General features: G+C 43.5%; 1 protein-coding gene across 1 annotated transcript in view; it reads right to left on the minus strand.

The window, feature by feature from the left end:
• The window catches only part of SORCS3 (sortilin related VPS10 domain containing receptor 3), a 501,281-nt gene that overhangs the window by 324,297 nt on the left and 155,717 nt on the right, over nt 1-21,267 (minus strand). The window contains exon 2 of the mRNA XM_037905076.2: nt 14,251-14,318. Within this exon, the coding sequence (XP_037761004.1) occupies nt 14,251-14,318 (68 nt within the window). The remainder of the gene's footprint in view (nt 1-14,250; nt 14,319-21,267) is intronic.

A 21,267-nucleotide genomic window follows, 5' to 3' on the forward strand; every position in this document is an offset into this window, starting at 1 on the left:
CTTCTGACCAGAGCAAGACGGTACAGTTCTGGTATTCTAGGCTGGGGAGCTGGGGGGAATTGCTGGAGCCTCTCTATCATTGGTTCATGAGTGGCTGGCAAAAGCATTCATGTCATCAGCTGGGTGTGTCCCTGTCTCTAGATGGCTGTGTGAGTGCAGGACCTGGAGGGATTTGCAGCTTGTCACAGCATCACAGTGTGACAGGGAGCCCAGGCTGGTATGCCAGAGGGCTCAGCGGTACCCCAGTTCCAGGATGCACCCCAGGGAACCTGTCACACATACCCTTACTATATTGAGATTCTGATGCAGAACTTGCTTGCAGCCCAGACCCACCTGTCTTCAGAGACTAACAGATACGAAAAAAGCAGAGTGAATAGGAGCGGAAAGCTTTTAATTAACAGCTTAGCTAAAATGCCATTACAATACGCAGTTTTGTTTTTATTAATTCGCTCGGATTCAGCAGGAATTCCACCAAGGAATAGAGATGAGCAGATGCAAAGGGAAGCACATTAATAAATCATGAGTGTCATTAAAATTTGTAAACTAATATCTTCTGGGAAGTCTTGGCAATTAGTCTCGAAGCTTTCTTGGCAAACAAAATATTAATAAATCCAAAAGGTCCATGTTTTATAAAACCACCATCCTGTGGAAAGGTCACTGATAGAACAATTAGGCGACAAAACAAATGGACCAGCCGGCAGCTTGACTTGTGGAAGACAAACGAGTTTCCTGGAATGGGATGGTTGAGGTAGCCTGACAGAGGAAGGAGGCCAGTGCTGGAACGCAGGTCTGTGCGCCAGCACTTTACAACATGCAGATGGGAATGATCTAATTAGCATGTCCACTGGGTCACCTTTTCTTGAGTGATAAAACAACTGCTGAGTTTGCACTGTGTCATTGTGCCCCTCCATCCAGCTGTGACATAACATTAGCCTTACTGCTTGCTGAAAGAAGGAAGCTCCAGAGAGGATAGGTATGAGCCTGCCTGTTCCCTTATAGAATGTCATAGGGAGAGAACCAATAGAACTCCATAGAAGTCTATCTAAATCCTAGAGAACACAACAGAAAATGCGATGATTAATATTATTATTATTATTATTATTATTAGTGTTTCAGTATCATCTAGAGACCCCAACACAGTATTGGTACTGTATGCACAAATAGTCTGAGTGGGTCCCTGCCCCAAAAAGTATGCCAACTAAATAGGCAAGACAGATGAATGGCGGGAGGGAAACAGAGGCATGCAGGAAGAAACCGACTTTCCCAAGTGACGGCAGTGGCAGAGCTGCGAATAGAATCCAGGTTTCCTGGCGCCTAGCTGAATGAATGATCTAGCCACTAGCCCATGCTACCTTTCTATAGATATTTTTAAACCATCCCTGAGAATTTTACAGTAGCGGTAGAATTCCCTATTACATTCAATAGGATGGGTCCAAAAACCCATAGAAAGGTTTTCTATTAAACTTGGTCACACTTTATTTTAAGGTTACATTTATGCACAGTATACAAAGGGTTAATAAATGATTCATCGATGTTATAAGCATGTGACAGACAGGACTGGTATATGTTATGGATAGTTATAAGCAACCTATTGACCTGTTGGACTCTATAATAATCAATTCACCATTTAGTAAAACATTGATTCATCACTTATTAACCCTTTATAAACGGAACCTTAATATAAAGCATGATTTACATACGATAGTCAACACTATGGAAAAATCCTAACGAGGAAACAGCAAAAGAGCTAAATATGTCCAGCATGGCTAGAAGATGGGGAGACAAAGCGGGGGTGCAAGTACATCCTTCAAAGCTTCCCAGGATGATAACACCAAGGAGGGAGAGGAAATATTCGGCATGACACATAATAGGGGGGTATGTTGTAAGTAGGAATAATAGTACAAAATGGAGAAAAGAAATATTGAGGCTGAATGACAGGAGAGTGGGATGTGCTATGTAGCCTGTGGCATAGTCTGTCTAGAAAAGTGGTAGAAGTTCCATCTCTTAGGACTCAAACTAGACTGGCAAAAGCATGAAAAATTGTCTTGTGCAGAACCATCCTGTCCTGACAAAGAGATGGATTGGGTGGTGTCAAAGTTCCTTCCCCACTCTGAACTCTAGGGTACAGATGTGGGGACCTGCATGAAAACCTCCTAAGTTTACTTTTACCAGCTTAGGTTAAAACTGCCCCAATGTACAAACTATTTTACCTTTTGCCCTTGTACTTTATCGCTGCCACCACCAAACGTCTAACAGGTATATAACTGGGAAAGAGCCCGTTTGGAAACATCTTTCCCCCCAAAATCCTTGCCAAACCCTACACCCCCTTTCCTGGGGAAGGTTTGATAAAAATCCTCACCAATCTGCATAGGAGAACACAGACCCAAACCCTTGGATTTTAAGAACAATGAAAAAGCAATCAGGTTCTTAAAAGAAGAATTTTAATAGAAGAAAAAGTAAAAGAATCACCTCTGTAAAATCAGGATGGTAAATACCTTACAGGGTAATTAGATTCAAAACATAGAGAATCCCTCTAGGCAAAACCTTAAGTTACAAAAAGACACAAAAACAGGAATATCCATTCCATTCAGCACAGCTGTTTTATCAGCCATTTAAACAGAACAGAATCTAACGCATATCTAGCTAGATTACTTACTAAGTTCTAAGACTCCATTCCTGTTCCGTCCCCGGCAAAATCATCACACAGACCGAGAGAGCCTTTGTTTCCCCCCCTCTCCTGCTTTTGAAAGTATCTTGTCTCCTCATTGGTCATTTTGGTCAGGTGCCAGCAAGGTTACCCTAGCTTCTTAACCCTTTACAGGTGAAAGGGTTTTTCCTCTGGCCAGGAGGGATTTTAAAGGTGTTTACCCTTCCCTTTATATTTATGACAGGTGGTCTAATAGATCTTTGCTCTGGCATATGTCTGTGGACTCATAAGATATAGCACTAGACTTCTTGGGTCAATAGCTAACTGAAAGCTCGTTCTCCCAGCCAAAGATAACCTGATGGTAGCCAGTCAGATGAGGAATAGAGATCTCAGAAGCTGAGAGTCAAATTGCTTTACAAGTATGCAATCTTTACCCAGATGTGAGGGGTTAGCACTACGGTGCAGGAAGGTGATGGGGGCTTTGAAGGGAGACAGCAGTGATCATCCTTGCATGAACTGTCACAGTCCTCCAAATGCCCATCCTCTTGGTTAGAGCTTTCACCCAGCTAGTCTGTTCCCTAATGTAATACTCAGCACTCTTCTCTCCAATCTTTGCTGGTGCAGCTGTCCCCTTCCGCTCCACCTTCTTGACGAGGAACCAAATTTCTGATGCACACTGTAACAAATCCATGGTCAAATAAACACAGATGCTAATGGTCATCACCTAAACTGCCCGCATGTAGCATGGGAAATAGAACTTGACCCTTTGTCCCCAAACCAGGTTTTGAACGACTAGAACTAAAAGAGGACCCCAATTGGCTAGTAGCAATATTAGAACACTTTGCTGAACTGGCTGCCAGAAGGCGACTCATAGCCTTAAGGCCAGAAGGGACTGTCATGATCATCTAGTCTGATCTCCTGCACATCGCAGGCCATGGACCCTCACTCTTGTACTAGGCCCCTAATCCTTGGCTGAGTTACTGAAGTCCGCAAATCTTGATTTTAAAGACTGCAAGTTACAGAGAATCCACCATTTACTCTAATTCAAACCAGCAAGTGACCCATGCCCCAGGCTGCAGAGGAAGGCAAAAAAAAAAAACTCTGCCAATCTGACCTGGGGGAAAATTACTTCTGATCCCAAATATGGCGACGAGTTAGACCCTGAGCATGTGGGTGAAACCCACCAGCCAGACGCCATGGAAAGAATTCTCTGAAGTCACTCAAACCCCTCTCCATCTAGTTTTCCATCTCCGGCTGTTGGAGATATTTGCTAACAGAGTCATGGATGGGCCATATGCCATTGTAGGAAATTTCATCATACCATCCCCTCTATAAACTAATCAAGTTCTGTCTTAAAACAAGTTAGGTTTTCGCCCCCACTACTCCCTTTGGAGTGCTGTTCACAACTTCGTTTCTCTGATTGTTAGAAACCTTCATCTAATTTCAAGCCTAGATGTATCGATGGCTAATTTATATCCATTTGCTCTGGTGCCAACATTGGCCCTTAACTTAAATCTCTCTTCTCCCTCCCTGGTATTTATCCCACTGAAGTATTTATAGAGAGAAACCATATGTCCCCTCATCCATTGTTCTGTTAAGGAGCTTGCTTGTTTAGCCTAAGTCTCCTCTTGTGCGGTAGGCTCTCCATGCCGATCATCCTAGTTGCCCTTTTCTGCATCTGTTCCAGTCTGAGTTCATCATTCTTAAACAAGGATGAAGCCACATTATTTGATGTGTGAATATAATCCTCTGGAAAACAATGTGTATTGGAAAGTGGCAATGTAATATACGTTATGAGTTTGATAATAAAAAAGTATATAACATTACATCCCCTGGCATTATTATAATCTTGTCATGACTTCAATCCACAAGTTTCATTTCAATACAGCAAATTAAAGCAAAACTGCAATATAGTAGTCAGAAATATGTAAGCATTATGTGCTATACTTCATAGCCCAAAAGAGGGAGGGAGAGAGATTGAGATCCATCTTTTTCTGCGTTTTATATTAAGGCCCAATTCTGCCATCGTTGCATGAGCTAAGTAGCACCTTACTGCCACAAGGACAGCTGGCCCTTTAAGAGAGCTGAGGGCTCAGCCTCACCTGGGTCAAGTTTAATCTACCTCCCAGATAATAGGGATGAAAATCCAGGGATTAGGTGGCAATCACGTGATCAGCCTCCTGATCCTTGGACTCTTATTCCCAACATACCAGCTCGTCTTATGACACCTTGCAAGCAGTCCTACCGAAATCATGCTGTGTATTTAATATATTTATTAATGATCTGGAAAAGGGTGTGAGCAGTGAGGTGGCAACATTTGCAGAAGAAACAAAATTACTCTTATTCTGAAAGGACCTAATGACTGCCATTCGGGGGAGGCCCCTATGAACCAAAGACAACCACAGACCTTGCTAAAACCAATGAATGTGCCATGCACTCTCTTTTAGACTCATTGGAAGGAACAGTTAAGCCCCTTTCTGTGGTAAAAAGGGATACAAACAACAGAAGAACTGCCCAAGACACTTGGCAGGTCAGAGCTAAGCCATGAGGGCTGAATGTTTCCTGTTTATTGGTTTTATAGCCCATAGGCTTCTCTATACTATGGAGACTATACTGGTATAGTTACATTGCCATAGCTACGCTGGGATAACCTGGTGGTGTAGACCTACACCTACAGTCTTCCATCAACACTGCGGCATCCACACAGGGGTGTTGGGTTAGCATACTATGTCGGGCATGGATGTGGGTTTTTCACTCCCATCACCATGTAGTTATGAGGACCCTACCTTTAAATTAGCCTTTGTGCATTATGGGACAGAAAGCCTGTAGAACCAGTTGTGAGCATGACCTTGAGAATAAGCAGACAGACAGGGCTTCTCAGGCACAAAGCTCACCAGAGTGGTAGACATTCTAAGTCCAAAGCAGACTGCGAAGAGTTCCAAAGGGATCTCACAAAACTGGGTGACTGGGCCAAAAAAAAAAAAAAAAGGCAGATGAGATTCAGTGTTGATAAGTACAAACTAATGCACATTAGAAAACATAATCCCTACTACCCATACAAAATGATGGGGTCTAAATTAGCTGTTACCGTTCAAGAAAGAGATAGTATATAGGTCTCTGAAAACACCTGCTCAATGTACAGCAGAAGTCAAACACGCTAAACAGAATGTTAAGAACCATTTGGAAAGGGATAGATAAGACAGAAAACATCATAACGCCACTGTAAAAATCCATGGTATGCCCACACCTTGAATACTGTGCACAGTTCTGGTCACCCCATATCAAAAAAAGATACATTAGAATTGGGAAAAGTACAGAGAAGGGCAACCAAAATTATTAGGGGGTATGGAACAGCATCCAGATGAGGAGGGATTAAGAAGACTGGGACGTTCAGCTTGAAAAAACAGATGACTGAAGGGGATCGAGGTCTATAAAATCACCAATGGTGTGGAGATAGTGACCAAGGAACTGTTATTTACCCTTTCATGGAACACAAAAACCAGGGGTCACTCAATGTAATTAATGGGCACAGGTTTAAAACAAAAGGAAGCGCTTCTTCACCCAATGCACAGTCACCCTGTGGAACACGGTGCCAGGCCAAAAGTATAACTGGGTTCAAAAAAAGAATTAAATACGTTCATGTAGGATAGGTCCATCAATGGCTATTAGTCAAGATGGTCAGGGACGCACCTCCATGCTCTGGGTGTTCCTAAACCTCGGACTGCGTGAAACTGGAAGAGGATGACGGGGGGATCACTGCATAAAGTGCCCGATTCTGCTCACTCCCTCTGAAGCATCTGGCACCAGTCACTGTCGGAAGACAGGATAGTAGGCTAGATGGACCATTGGTCTGACCCAGTTCGGCCATTCTAGTGTAGACGTGAGGTTTTCTCAGAGAGAAAGTTGCTGTTTGTTTCTAACGTGTTCATGAAAACAGCATTTGATGGACTTCTTTTTGGAAACAAACAAGGTTATATCAAAGAATATACCCAACTTGTATCATTAATTTCTCCTTGTAATGGAAATAACCCTACAAAGCCCCAAATACAAGCTAACTACATGGGTCAAAGGGACAACATTATTTATATTAATCATGACCAAAGAAGGATGTGAAGAACTCCAGGAGGACCTAAACAAGCTAAGTAACAGGCAACATGACAGCAGATGAAATTCAGTTTTGACATATGCAAAATCATGCATATTGGAAGGAAGAATCTGAGCTACTTCCTCTAGCTTAATAAAGCTGGTGTGTTGTGGTCACTGCTTATCATGCCGATCATATATATCTCAGTGCTACCTTGTGATTCCCAGGTCTGTTCTCTGTTCTTGTATCATGCGGATGTCTCTTGTCTTATATTTGGTTTGTAAACTTTTTGGGTCAGGAACTATCTTTTTGTCTACCACAGTACAAAGAACTCCTAGGTTCTAAAGTAACAATTCAGAACAGAGACGTGGCTGACATTACAGCAAACTCAATAGACATCTCTGTTCAATCTGTAGCTGTAGACCCAAAAAATGGGAGGCTGTATAAAGAATGGGATAGAAAATACTGAAATTATCATCATGGCCCTGGTACACCCTCATCTGGAATGTTATGTTCACTTCTAGTCACCCTATCTCAAAAATAATCTAGCAGAAATAGAACAGGCCCATAAATGAGCAATGAATGTGGCTAGAAGATTAGAAGCTTCTATATAAAGAAGAACGGGAAAGACTGAGAGTGTTTAGTTAAGAGAGGAGACAAATAAAAAAAGGGGACATGATAGAGTTATAGAATATAACTAACGGAATCGGGTGCTCCTGTTTACCCAATCTCTCAATACAAGAACAAGGGCATATGCAGTGAAACTGAAAGGCAACAGACTTAAAACTGATGAAAGGATTTCTTTTTTCCATAATACATAGTTAACCTGTGGAACTCCATGCCATAAGATATATCTGAGGCCAAGATTAACAAAAAAAGAGAGACATTCATGTCGATAATCTAAATTTCCACCTTTGTACTAGACGGGGGGGAAAAAACTAGAAGTGAAAACTAGAAGTGAAGTGCTATGAACCACCAGGCTTAAAGATATAAATCAACCACTGGACAGATTCTCCCAACCCTCAACAGAAAAGTACAAATTTCCAAAGAGAAACAGAAAAGCAAAATGTTTTGATTTTGAAAAGTTGCTGCAATGCTCCCTGGGTGTTGTAGTTCACGCACCTCATGCTTCCATACTCCTCTGTGGGCCAGGCTCCCTGATTGGACTCCATCTCCCATCATCACTGTTTCCCCTTCTAGTAAGGGGAGGTGGTGCATCCTGACAGTGGCATGGCCACAGTGCATCATGGGAGCTGAAGTCTGAGTAGCAGCCTGGCCCGTAGGGGAGAATGGGAGCATGAGGTTCTACAGCAGCTATCACAAATAGAAAGGGAAGGCTAACCACCTTTAAATCCCTCCTGGCCAGAGGAAAAACCCTTTCAGCTGTAAAGGGTTAAGAAGCTAAAGATAACCTCGCTGGCACCTGACCAAAATGACCAATGAGGAGACAAGATACTTTCAAAGCTCGGGGAGGGGGGAAACAAAGGGTCCTCTCTTTCTGTGTGATGGGTTTGCCGGGACCAGAGCAGGAATGCAGGTCAGAACTCCTGTAAAAAGTCAGTAAGCAATCTAGTTAGATATGCGTTAGATTCTGTTTTGTTTAAAGAAAAGGAGTACTTGTGGCACCTTAGAGACTAACCAGTTTATTTGAGCATGAGCTTTCGTGAGCTACAGCTCACTTCATCGGATGCATAGCATATCGTGGAAACTGCAGAAGACATTATATACACACAGAGACCATGAAACAAAACTTCCTCCCACCTCACTCCCCCGCTGGCAACAGCTTATCTAAAGTGATCCTCAAGTAGAGCCATTTCCAGCACAAATCCAGGTTTTCTCACCCTTTCCCCGCCCCCCCCCCCCACACACATACAAACTCACTCTCCTGCTGGCAACAGCCCATCCCCCTTTGAAACCCCTCTTTATAATGCGCATGATAATCAAGGTGGGTCACCTCCAGCACTAATCCAGGTTTTCTCACCCCCCCCCACACCCCCCCCTTTTTTCCAAAAACCACACACACAAACTCATTCTCCTGCTGGCAACAGCTCATCTTACAATGTGCACAGCAATAATCCAAGTTTAACCAGAACGTCTTGGGGGGGGTTTTGCAGGAAAAAAACAAGGGGAGACAGGCTACCTTGCATAATGACTTAGCCACTCCCAGTCTCTATTCAAGCCCAAATTAATAGTATCCAATTTGCAATTTGTTTAAATGGCTGATGAAATAAGTTGTGCTGAATGGAATGTAGATTCCTGTTTTTGTGTCTTTTTGTAACTTAAGGTTTTTGCCTAGAGGGATTCTCTATGTTTTGAATCGGATTACCCTGTAAGGTGTTTCCCTTCCTGATTTTACAGAGGTGATTCTTTTGCCTTTTCTTTAATTAAAATTCTTCTTTTAAGAACCTGATTGCTTTTTCATTGTTCTTAAGATCCAAGGGTTTGGGTCTGTGTTCACCTATGCAAATTGGTGAGGATTTTTATCAAGCCTTCCCCAGGAAAGGGGGTGTAGGGCTTGGGGGAATTTTGGGGGGGAAAGACGTTTCCAAGCGGGTTCTTTCCCTGTTCTTTGTGTAACACTTTGGTGGTGGCAGCTTTTAAGCTAAGCTGGTAAGAATAAGCTTAGGGGGTCTTTCATGCAGGTCCCCACATCTGTACCCTAGAGTTCAGAGTGGGGAAGGAACCTTGATAGCAGCATTTCAGAGTAAATTTTTGATTAAGTTTTTTGAGGTTTTTTATGAAAAAAAAAATCCATGGAAAGCAAAAACTTTCCATGAGGAAAGGAGTAAGGACGCACTCGGGAGAGGGGTGGGAAAAGGCGGGGCGGGGGTGGAGTGGGGGCAGGAAGAGGCAGGGCGGGGGTGGGGCCTTTGGGGAAGGGGTGGAGTGGGGGCGGGGCCTCGGAGTCGAGCACCCCCCAGCACTTTGGAAAGTCGGCACCTGTGCTTGAAATGCTGCTGTCGCGTTTCAGTGTGGACACTACCTATGCCAATGGGAGGGGTTCTCAACGTAAGCTAGCCACCTCTCCAAGAGGCAGTGGCTATGTCAAAGGAAGAATTCTTCCATCAACCTAGCCTATCTACACGGGGACTGAGCTGGCTTAACTGTGTTGCTCAGGGGATGGATTTTTCACACCCTTGAGCAACACCGCCGGGTCGATCTAATTTTCTAGTGTAGACCAGTCCTGAGAGGGTTAGGTCCAGGGTGGTGTTTTCTTGCACTTTCCTCTGAAGTAATTGGTACTGGCCAGAGAACCAGATGTTGGAATAGGGGACCCCTAGACCAATCTGTTATAGCAAGGCCAAGAGCCCTGTGTTTTTCACAAATACAATATAACACAACATAAAACCAGAAACAACATATAAAACAAAATTTAAAAAAACCCTCACCCTGCAGCTGGCTTCTGTCCCGCAGGGCTAGGCCAGGCTCCCCGCTCTGGGTGGTGCAGCCTAGCATATAGGGGCACAGTGTTGTTCAGGTTTGGCCATCCCTCCGTCGTGAAGTGGGGGAGTAGGAGTGACCAGGCCAAATCTGAGTTCGTGGCATTGCAACCTGGCATACAGGGTCACAGTACCACTCACTCAAATTTGGCCTCGCACCCCTACGTCATCATGATGGGGAAGCAGCCAGGCCAAAGCTCAGCGGTGCTGCAACCCCATGCGCTTGATCACAACACCCAGAGCAGAGGCCTGGGCCCAGCCTAGCGGGACAGGATCAGCCACTGCAGGGTGAATGAGGGGCAGGCTCGCTCTGCATCACACCTCCCCCAGCACAGTCCTCCCAGGACCTGACCCGACCCCTTTCAACTCCCTTCTCCATTGCTAAAATCGCTAAAATGGATAAAACTTTAAAAAAAAAAAAAAAAGCCACACCACAATATTCCCAAAATAATATGAAAAATGACATAAGAAAATAAAAACATTCACAGGGCTTCAGCAATGCCTCTATTCCTTCCTTTGAATGCTGAGTAGCATTTGCTCTGACTTAACCGACATCAGACAGTTAGAGCAGCATCCAATATGACTATTAATTCTTTTTTTTTTTCTTTTTAATTACACTCAGGACATTTTCCTATTGATTTACTTGTCTTTGCATTTAGATGCAGGGTTCAGAATAGCTTTTCTATTGCAGTGCAGTTTTTCATTAAAAGCAGCCTCTCGTTTTAGTCTCCCAAGGACCACGAGGGAATTCAGTGGCAGTTTCTGATGCATGAGGAATGAAGGATGAAGCCCAAATTTGGAGACAATATTGCATGGTTTCCTATTCCCACCTCCTCTGAAGCTTTAGTACATGGTTTACTGCTGTCTGCCATAAGAGTCCTTCTCTTCTGGAAACCGACCTGTTTGCTGACTATTCAGAGCCAGGATCAAGAAGTGCTATTGTTTAGGAGAGCAGAACTATTGTGTAGTTGCAAGAACGTGCCTTAACCCCAGAAAACAGAAAAATCCAGGAGTCCCTGTACATACTTGTGATTATTTTAAACCACATAGGAGCTCAGATATCATGTTGTATGTGAGTATTTCTCAGCTCATTCTTACCATTGAATATGCCATTATTAATAAAGATCATGCATTGCTGTAACACCTTCCATTAGAGGAACTCAAAGCACTTTACAAGCCTTAATGAAACCTTTTTATTCTGCATTTTTCAGATGAGAAAACTGAGGCACAGGGGTTTACCCAGGATCATCAGGCAAATCAACTGGTATTAGAACCCAGGAGTCTTGACTCCCAGTCCCCTGCTCTAAGCACTAGAGTTCACTCCTGACCAGAACCTGGAACAGAACCCAGGAGTCCTGACTCCTAATCTTTTTGATCTAGCCACAAGAACCCACTCCATGTCATTTTTCAGAGTAGCAGCTGTGTTAGTCTGTATCCGCAAAAAGAAAAGGAGGACTTGTGGCACCTTAGAGACTAACAAATTTATTTGAGCATAAGCTTTCGTGAGCTACAGCTCACTTCATCGGATGCATTCAGTGGAATGAATCCACATAATGCATCCGATGAAGTGAGCTGTAGCTCACGAAAGCTTATGCTCAAATAAATTTGTTAGTCTCTAAGGTGCCACAAGTATTCCTTTTCTTTTTCCATGTCATTATTTACCACTCTGTAATCTCTGCTGCAAACTAGATGGACTGTCCAGGACAATACTAAAATGGGTTTCACAAAGCTGTCTACGTTTTTAGCATATCTTCTTTATGAGCTATAAGACGTTCTTGGAAACATTTAGTTTGAGCTGATGGCTAATCTCCACCTTCCTCTCTCTGAAAAAGAAAAAACTCCAAGAAGAATGTCACTATCACCTTTTTGCACAGCTCAAATGCGGCTGCAATTTCTTGGCATTAAGACAGGATTTGCTGGCTCGTTACATTATTTATGCAGAGCAGATTGCGTGGTAATTATGCTTAAAGTATAATTACTGTGTCATTTGTACTTGTTAGGTGCAAGGCAAAAGTTGTCAAGGCTTAAAGACCCTGAAAAGTACAAGGTAAGTGAAAACGGCTGTGTTCCTTCTTAGTTTCATGATTATTTATACATTTGCAGATTACCATGGTATAGTGCAATTAGGCTTTAGAGTTGCCAGGCAAGTCAAGAAGTTTCAAGAGCTATTATGAACAATTAACTCCTAATGCATTAACTGACTCTGCTGCATGGTTAGCCCCCATCCGGTAATGCTCCTGAAACTGTCTTGCAAAAGTGACTTTCAAGTTAATAGGAGAACAAAGACATCAAAAAGTCTGGGTGGAAAGCAGGGCAACAGAGTGTCTGCGCAGAAGCGACACAGCCAGTAACAGAGTTTTACCACGGACTGACTGGCAGACTCACTAATAATTCTTGCTGCAAGTTAACAATAAACGCACTATAATAGGTATAACAGTGAAGTATAGTCCCAGCCCTGGAAAATTTATTTTGCCCTGTAAGGTGCATACCATTGAAAAACCACTTAGCTCGGTTTAAGACTCTGCCTTTCTGCAGAACAGGCGGAAATACAAAGGTCAAGATCCCCAGCTGGTGTAAATTGTCTTGAATGGAGCTAAGCTAATTTACACAAGCTAAGGATATGGCCCACATATTTATATGCTGTCTGTAAACCTGTGTATATATGTTATTAACACACACTTATAATTGTGTGACACACATACACACCCACCCATTTGTACATGGCATATATATAAAACATCCACATTGTAGTTCCATGAGCCGAAATGTACTGTGTGCCTATTTAAATCCCCCTGTAATTTCGTAGCAGGACTGCAGCTCAGTCTCTGCAATTTGAATCTGTTGAGAGAATTCAAATGCTTGCATAAAACACGGTCATTAAATGGCCATAGAAGAAACAAAGCACAACCAAAAGCAGTAAACTCACTGTATATTGGCTAATCTATCCAAGTCAGTAATGGCACAACACATGGGAGGTGTGAACTGAGCCTGGAACTCCTGATTCTAATTCCGATTCGGATACTGATTCCCCTGTGAGACTTCAGACACGCCTCTGCTCACCTCCACCTATGTGCCGAATCGTGATACCACCTGCCTGCCTTCCAGAGGGGCTCAAAGGTGGAGGAGAGGATTGGTTGGGATGGTAAGTTAGCTGTTTGTACTGTAAACATGCTTTGCAAATAAAATTTCTCCACCTGTAACAAGAATTCCTGAGCCCAATCCTAATCAATGGAAGTTTTGCTGTAAGTATCCGTGGGTCCAGGATTTGGGCCACTATATGAGAAATACAGGACAGGATTGGATGCAAGGGGAAAGCTCGCTGAGTCAGGGACCACCTTTTAGTTTTGTGTCTGTACAGCGCCTAGCACAGTGAGGCCCCGATCCATGTCTAGGGCTCCTATGGTAAGACAAATAATAATACAACAGCTGTATGCAGAAGTTAGGTGGGCTCTTTCACTTATCCAAGACCAGTCTCTTTGCCATCAAGTTTTTACTGGTCTGAATTGGTTTTCTTTTTTTTTTTTTTTTAAATGTCATTCCCCGATGTACTCTCTCTAACAGACTTTTCTTCTGGCCATCTTTATTATTTGCATTTCATCAGTGCCTAGAGTTCCTAGCTCATATCAGACCCCATTGTGCTAGGCACTGTACACAAGCAGAATAAGAGACAATCCCTGCCCTGAAGAGTTAGTGATCTAAATAACGTAAGGCAGCCAAAAAAAAAAAAAAAAAAAAAAGAGGATTATTGTCCCCATTTAACAGATGGGTAACAGAGTCAGCCATGTGCATGAAGGCCTATGGTGAATTTATGGCAGAGGTAGGACCAACACCCAGATCTCTTAGGTCCCAGTCAGGTATCTTAATCAGAACACCACCTATCCATCCACCTCTTACTGGCGTACAATTAGTGAGCTCACAAACAAAGACTGTTTTCCCAGAGTAGCTCACAAGCTCGTTCTGATTCCCCCCACCTTTCCCTGATCACCCAATTCAGGTTCTCTTGGTCTCAGCAGCCCATTTGACATGAGGCCCAGCAAACCGCTCCCTGCCATTCACTGTGATTTCCGCAAACCACTTACCTCCACAGCGAGCTTTCAGTAACGCTCCCCAAGTTGAAGTCGTAGAGCTTTGTTAGAATGAGAATCACCTGCAGGGGAGAAAGAAAAAGAAAAGAATCTTCCTTTAAGATTTTGTAACTATGTACATAATGCATCTGAAATCACCCAAAGGAGAGCTTAGCATTTATCCATTAAATTTGGGGTATTATAGGATCAAGTAGGTAAAAAGAAAATCATTAGCTCAATGCATCCATGTAACTAGTAACATTTATTTTAATCCGCGGGATGTTTTGCATTTGAAATAAAACATGCCAACAAGAATTCCTTTAACATTGTTAGCTAGCTTCTCTACAGCTGTAGTTATTCAAGGTCAGGGATGGAACGAGATGGGCCTTGTTATCCAAGTAGCCCGAGCAGAAATCACACTCGACTACTCCTCTCTTTATTCCCCAAGGTGCTTGACAATGAAACTCCTCAGACACAATGAAGATCCATGGAGAAAGGATTCATGCCCAGGCCCTGAACCAGGCCCTGCACCTGTGCTAAGCGCCATTCTTTTTTATGAGACTTTCCCTAGGCATAAGAGTTCACGCTCCCAACTAGGATCAGACTGCTGGACTGGGGTCAAAATCTGCCTTGCTCACATACAAAGGGCTTCACAATCAATGATGGGCAAAACCTCAGCGTTTCAGGTAAAGAAACATTACCTGAACCATACATAAAAGAAACAAAGCCAAAGCTCTATACCAACGCTTGGGAGAATGGGACGGCCATAAGCCCGAGCAATTTCCAGGACTATTTACCTTTAGCAGAGATGTGTTCAAAGCACAAAATGCAGATTCAGATTTTGAACATGCCAAAATTCAAGCTAAGGTTTTGTTTCACCCCCTTTTATAGTCAGTACTAAGGCCCATGAAAGTCAATGGGACTTACATAGAATCATAGGACTGGAAGGGATCTGAGAGGTGATCTAGTCCAGTCCCCTGCTCTCATGGCAGGACTAAGTATTATCAGACCATCCCTGACTGGTGTTTGTCTAACCTGCTTTTAAAAATCTCCAGTGATGGAGATTCCACAACCTCCCTAGGCAATTTATTCCAGAGACAGTTGGGAAGTTTTTACAAATGTCCAAGCTAAACCTCCCTTGCTGCAATTTAAGCCCCTTGCTTCTTGTCCTGTCCTCAGAGGTTAAGACGAAGAATTCTTCTCCCTCCTCCTTGTAACAACCTTTAATGTACTTGAAAACTGTTATCATGTCCCCCCTCAGTCTTCTCTTCTGCAAACTAACCAAACCCAGTTTTTTTCAATCTTCCCTCATAGGTCATGTTTTCTAGACCTTTAATCATCGTTGTTGCTCTTCTCTGGAAGAGAAGCATGCTTAAAGTTAAGCACATGCTTGAGTACTTGGCTGAATCAAGGCCTTGGTTAGCTGTGCTGGAAGGGAAGTTAAAAGGTGTAACAGGGGTTGCTGGTGAGCTCACACCCCTCAGCACACCTAGAGATATTATGCCAGCTGTACTCGCTCCCTCCCATAAGACCTCCACATAACATTACTCAGAGTGCCGATAACTACGCTTTCTCCCACTTCTTCTTTCCCCTTTACACGTAGATCTACAGGTAGGACACTCCTGCCGACATCAGATTATGAAAGGTATCTAGGCATTGCTTGGCTCACCACGGCAACACTTAACTAATTTAAAAGGTAACACCATACACTCCAGGTAGAGATGGTAGCAATGTTGACAGAAGAATTTTTCCACCAATCCAGAGGCTTCTACCCTGGGGCTTACGCTGGCTTGACTACGTCTCAGGAGTGTGATATTTTCACATCCCTAGGTGACGTAGCTATGCCGTCCTAAGTTTTAGGTGTAGACCAAGTCTTGGGCTCCTAAGTCTTGTAGGTATTGAAATGCTGAACAGAGCCTAAATACCTTTACAAATCTAGGCTTTGCGGCCTAATACAGTGCTTACAATGTGATTCATCCAACTGACGTTAATGGGAAAGTCAGGGGAAAGTCTACACTACAGAGCTACATCCCCCGCTTTGAGCAGGGGGTTGGACTAGATGACCTCCTGAGGTCCCTTCCAACCCTGATATTCTATATTCTATTCTATGATACATCAGCGCAGCATCTGGTGAAGACGCTCTGTGCCGACAGGAGAGCACTCTCCTGTCGGCATAATTACTCCACCTTAGTGAGAGGCGGAAGCTATGTCAGCAGAAGAGCGTCTCCCACCGATAAAGTGCCTGTTTGGACAGCGCAAAATTTGCATCACTCAGGGGAGGGGCCTTTTCTACGCCCCTGAGTGACGTAACTTAGACTGACTGAAGTGACAGTGTAGACCTGTCCCATGCCCTTATTGGGGTTTTGGGTTTTTTTTCAATTTTGCAAAATTTTGAAATCTCACCCTTGTTTCTATGTTTTCCAGGGCTCAAAATAGGCCCTTTTTCAAAAAAAAAAATGGGCATTTTTTTAAAAAATGAAAATATTTAGAGCCATTTTTCAAAAACCTGGTTGGTGCACTACACTCCATGGCATTTGCAGGGCCAGGCCTTTAATTTGGCCTTTCCTTGCTTAACAGCCACCTGGGACAATGAGTTAAAGGCTGAAGGTAGGGTGACCAGATGTCCCACTTTTATAGGGACAGTCCCGATATTTGGGGCTTTTTTTTTTTTTATATGGGCTCCTATTACCCCCCACCCCCGTCCCGATTTTTCACACTTGCTATCTGGTCATCCTAGCTGAAGGGAAAAGTGCAAATGTGTTAATCACTGTCTCAAAACCCAGGTTGCAGTACTGTCTTATTGACAGCATATCAGAGGGAAGAGATCTATGGGAACTATAAAAGACCCTGGGGCACCTGCTTCTGCCTAGGTTAATAGATGGGATGTCTGTTTCAAGCATTCATTCATCTTTATACTGTGGTTACTGTTCTCTCTCTTGCTCTTGTTTGGCTCCATTATTTCCTCCAGGGTAGAACTTAAGTGGGGGGGGCGGGGGGGGGGATATAAGTTAAGCAGCTTCTGGCAGGGAATGTGAAGGAACAGTTGCTGGACAGATTTGAGTCAGGGTAGGTCACTCTATAAATCAACGTGATGCAGGAGGGAAATAAGAAAAATACCTTCATGCTATAAATTAAAAGCTTCTACACAGCCTTCCGCACAAGATGAGGAACTATCAGCAAGAAATGGTGACCCAGTCACCTGGCTGCTGCACAAGTTTGCCTTTCCTGATTAACATCCCACAATCCATCACTACATGCTGGGTGATGGATGCAATGGGGCTGGATTCCCACTTTCTCAAGGATACCCTGGTTAGAGTGGCTTATTTTTAGGATGCTTCCTATTGCCCCGCGGCAATGCTCTTGTCAGATCTGAGAAGCAGCCCCGCCAGTACCCTTAAAGGGTAGTGCTATTAGTCACGCAGGAGGTGGCGCTCTTCCCTCTGACTCCTGAATCAATGCCCCACACAAATCTAGGGGGCGCTGTGGTACTGGAAGGGCGATCTTTCTCCTGAGACGTAAAGCCACTCGAAGGTTTGATTTTTCTTATAGTGACATGGTGCTTGTTTTCCAGTTTAGGAACCCAATCCAGATTCCATTGAAGTCAATGGGAGCTGGATCAGATCTTAGATGTATGAGATATATTGGGTCCCAGCATCCTGGACAGATTCCAACAGGGTAATTACATTCTGCCATTTAATTTCCCCTGTAATTTCCAGTGGATGCTGTGTTCACACTCTCTCTGTAAGGCCTCGGTTCCTTACACAGCCCTTGCTGTGTTTCGTGCTCATTGTCATTGTACCTTACAGTATGTAATTTATCATTAGCAAAACTTGCGAATACTAGGCCAATGCTGACTATGCACTAATGGGCCAAATCCAGCTCTGTCATCCTGGTTTAAACCCGGAGTAAAGCCATCAACTTTGGTGGAGCTCTTCTGGATTGACACCAGCATAAAAAAGCAGAATCCAGGCCTACTACTGCCTTTAGTGTCTGGAAACCATGCTGAAAATGAGAGCAAAGCAGAAATGTAAGCAGCCTTTAGCAGATAAACCTCACAAAGGGTCCTAGAAAATAACAGGAGTTGCTTGAGGCATTAGTGATCTACAACAGAGTCCCTACAACGTATCACACACACAAATCACACACACACACACACACACACACAATGCTGGAGGCATGCTCATACTACAGCCACAAACGGAGTGGCTTCTGCCAGCACAAAACACAGCTCTCGCTTATGAAACAAGCCACTTCAGAGTCAATACGTGTAACATGTACAATAGGTTGGGGAGTTTAAAAACCAGGGAGGATTGCAGGGAGTCTTAATATCAAACCTTTGTGAATAAAGCTGTGAAAGTCCCTTTCTTCATGACATTGCCTTGTGATACTAAGGGAGCAAACGAAACTACCAAAGCAATGTCATACATACAGCCAAGACATACATCACAGACTGAAAGAAACAGCCAAGGTCCCAGTTTGTTTTCAGACAGGCTTTTAAATGGCACGGTACTTAGCAGTTATCTTCAAGAAACTTCAGGGCCTGTTTAAGACTTTGCACAGCCACCACCGTCCTAGGCAAAGAGGGCTGGACAACACATTTCTGAAATAACTTATCTGCCAGGAAAGTTACCATAAGAATGGCCATACTGGGTCAGGCCAAAGGTTCATCTATCCTGTCTTCTGACAGTGGCCACTGCCAGGTGCCCCAGAGGGAATTTACAGAACAGGTAATCATCAAGTGATCCATCCCCTGTCGCCCATTCCCAGCTTCTGGCAAACAGAGGCTAGGGACACCATCCCTGTCCATCCTGACTAATCACCATTGATGGACCTATCCTCCATGAACTTATCTAGTTCTTTTTTTGAACCCTTTTATAGACTTGGCCTTCACAACATCCTCTGGCAAGGAGTGCCACAGGTTGACTGTGCATTAATTTGAAAAAATACTTCCTTTTGTTTGTTTTAAATGTGCTGCCTATTAATTTAATTTGGTGACCCCTAATTCTTGTGTTATGAGAAGGCGTAAATAATACTTCCTTATTTACTTTCTCCACACCAGTCATGATTTTATAGACCTCTATCATGTCCCCCCTCAGTCATTTCTTTTCCAAGCTAAAAAGTTAGCGTTTGGCAACAAGGCATTTCCAACCCTGCTTTGGGAGGAATTCCATGTACGACCCCAACACTATGCTCAACAGTACCCAACAACCTGAGAAGCAGAAGGCAACAGAGAGAATTTCCACCGGGGTCTCCCAGAGAGTGCTGTGACCAAAGGATGTTTGGCACACTTAATCCATTCGCTCCCGGGTAAGTGTTGGAGCTGAGCGAAAATGGGAACTTCCATCCTGCACAAAATTTTGATATTGAAATTATATATATATATTTTTGATGAAAAGTTGAAATATCAAAATTTTTCACCAAACACAATTCTCTAAGTAATATTGGGTTGGAAATGGAGAGACATTTCATTCTGTCATTTTCAATCAAAATGAAAAATTTCTATATGCCTGAATTGAAAGGTTTAATTTCTGTTTATTGAACTGGGTGTTGGCGTTCATTTACTTGATGCCCCCATTCTCCCCTGGGGGATGGGCTCTGTGGTCAAAGTAATTTCCCATGATGCCCCCTAGTCATGTCACTTCCATGAGGCACCAGGCAGCTCAGTCAGAGGGGAGACCACATTGCATCATAGGAGACTGTAGTCCAGGCAGGGAGCCCAGCCCATAGGACAGAACAGGGACACGAGACAGCCAAACTCCCATGAGGCAATGCAATCTCATGTGAAAACTCAGTTTAATGTTGAATTAACTCAAAATTAAATTATCTGAAGTGAAATCGTTCATTTCAGTGTTCCAAATGGAAAATTTGAAAAAAATTCAGCAAAATCATTTTTTTTCCAGAAACTGCATTATCTGTTGAAAAATCATTTTGAAGAAAAAAATCCCAACTGGCTCTAGCAAGCAGCCACACCACAAAAAACTCCTATCACTATGGTTAATTATCTGTAGTGCAGTAGCATCTAGGGGCCTCAATCATGGACCAGGGCCCTGTTGTCCAAACACAGAACCAAAACGACAGTTCCTGATCCAAAGAGTTTCCATTCTAAGGGCATGTCTACCCTACAGCTGCTATGGCGCCACAGCAAAGATGCTTCCTGCATCGATGGAAGGGGTTTTTCCATCAGTGCAGTTCATTTACCTCTCCGAGAGGTGAAAGCTTGGTCAACAGAAGAATTCTTCCATCAGCCTAGCTGCATCTACAGTAGGGATTATGTCGACCTAACTACAGAGCTCAGGTCACAATATTTTTCACAGCCCTGGGAGACATAGCTAAGTCAACCTAACTTTTAAGTGTAGACCAGGCCTAAGTATCAGCCTCTGCTTTTGTCCACTAGAGGTGGCTCCTCCAGGTCAGGGTGAAAGCGTGGGGACAGCAGAGACAGCATGAGGAAGCTTGCACTGCTGCATACATGGCAAGCATAATGTACTTCTCCTCAAGACAGAGGCTTTCAGTCTCCAAGACTGGTCGATCTGGTAGCTTTTACTTTGAGCAAAAAGAAAAAGAACACACAGAGAAAGAACCTGCAAATGGACCTAGATCTGCCACAGCCGCCTCAGTTTTGGTCCATATGGAAAACACCAAGCACAGGGGAATTCCTGTTGTATGGAAGAAATATTAGGAATCCTTGAAAACATAAATTACAGAAGGGCTCACGAGCCCCTGAGCACCTTCAGGGGCGTAAGAACCTTTCCTGGCCACACAATTTTACTATGAAGGAAAATAACTTTAGTTCATTAAATCTTTCCCCAGATCTTGCCACCTCTAAATTGGTGAAGTGCTTTGCATATACCCCCACATAGAAGTATGGCTCTTTACAGTGTAAATGCATTTGATTCCTTCAGCGGCTTGATAAAGAACTTCCAAACAACTGAGAGTGTCAAGTCAAAGGCAGTTACTCTCATGTATCAAGGAGACATCCTCATTAGAGAGAGATGTGTGATCACTTTAGGTAGAGAAGCTGAGAAGCCAGCC

This window comes from Chelonia mydas, chromosome 7 (genome assembly GCF_015237465.2).
Source record: "Chelonia mydas isolate rCheMyd1 chromosome 7, rCheMyd1.pri.v2, whole genome shotgun sequence".
In the NCBI taxonomy this organism is placed as follows: domain Eukaryota; kingdom Metazoa; phylum Chordata; order Testudines; family Cheloniidae; genus Chelonia; species Chelonia mydas.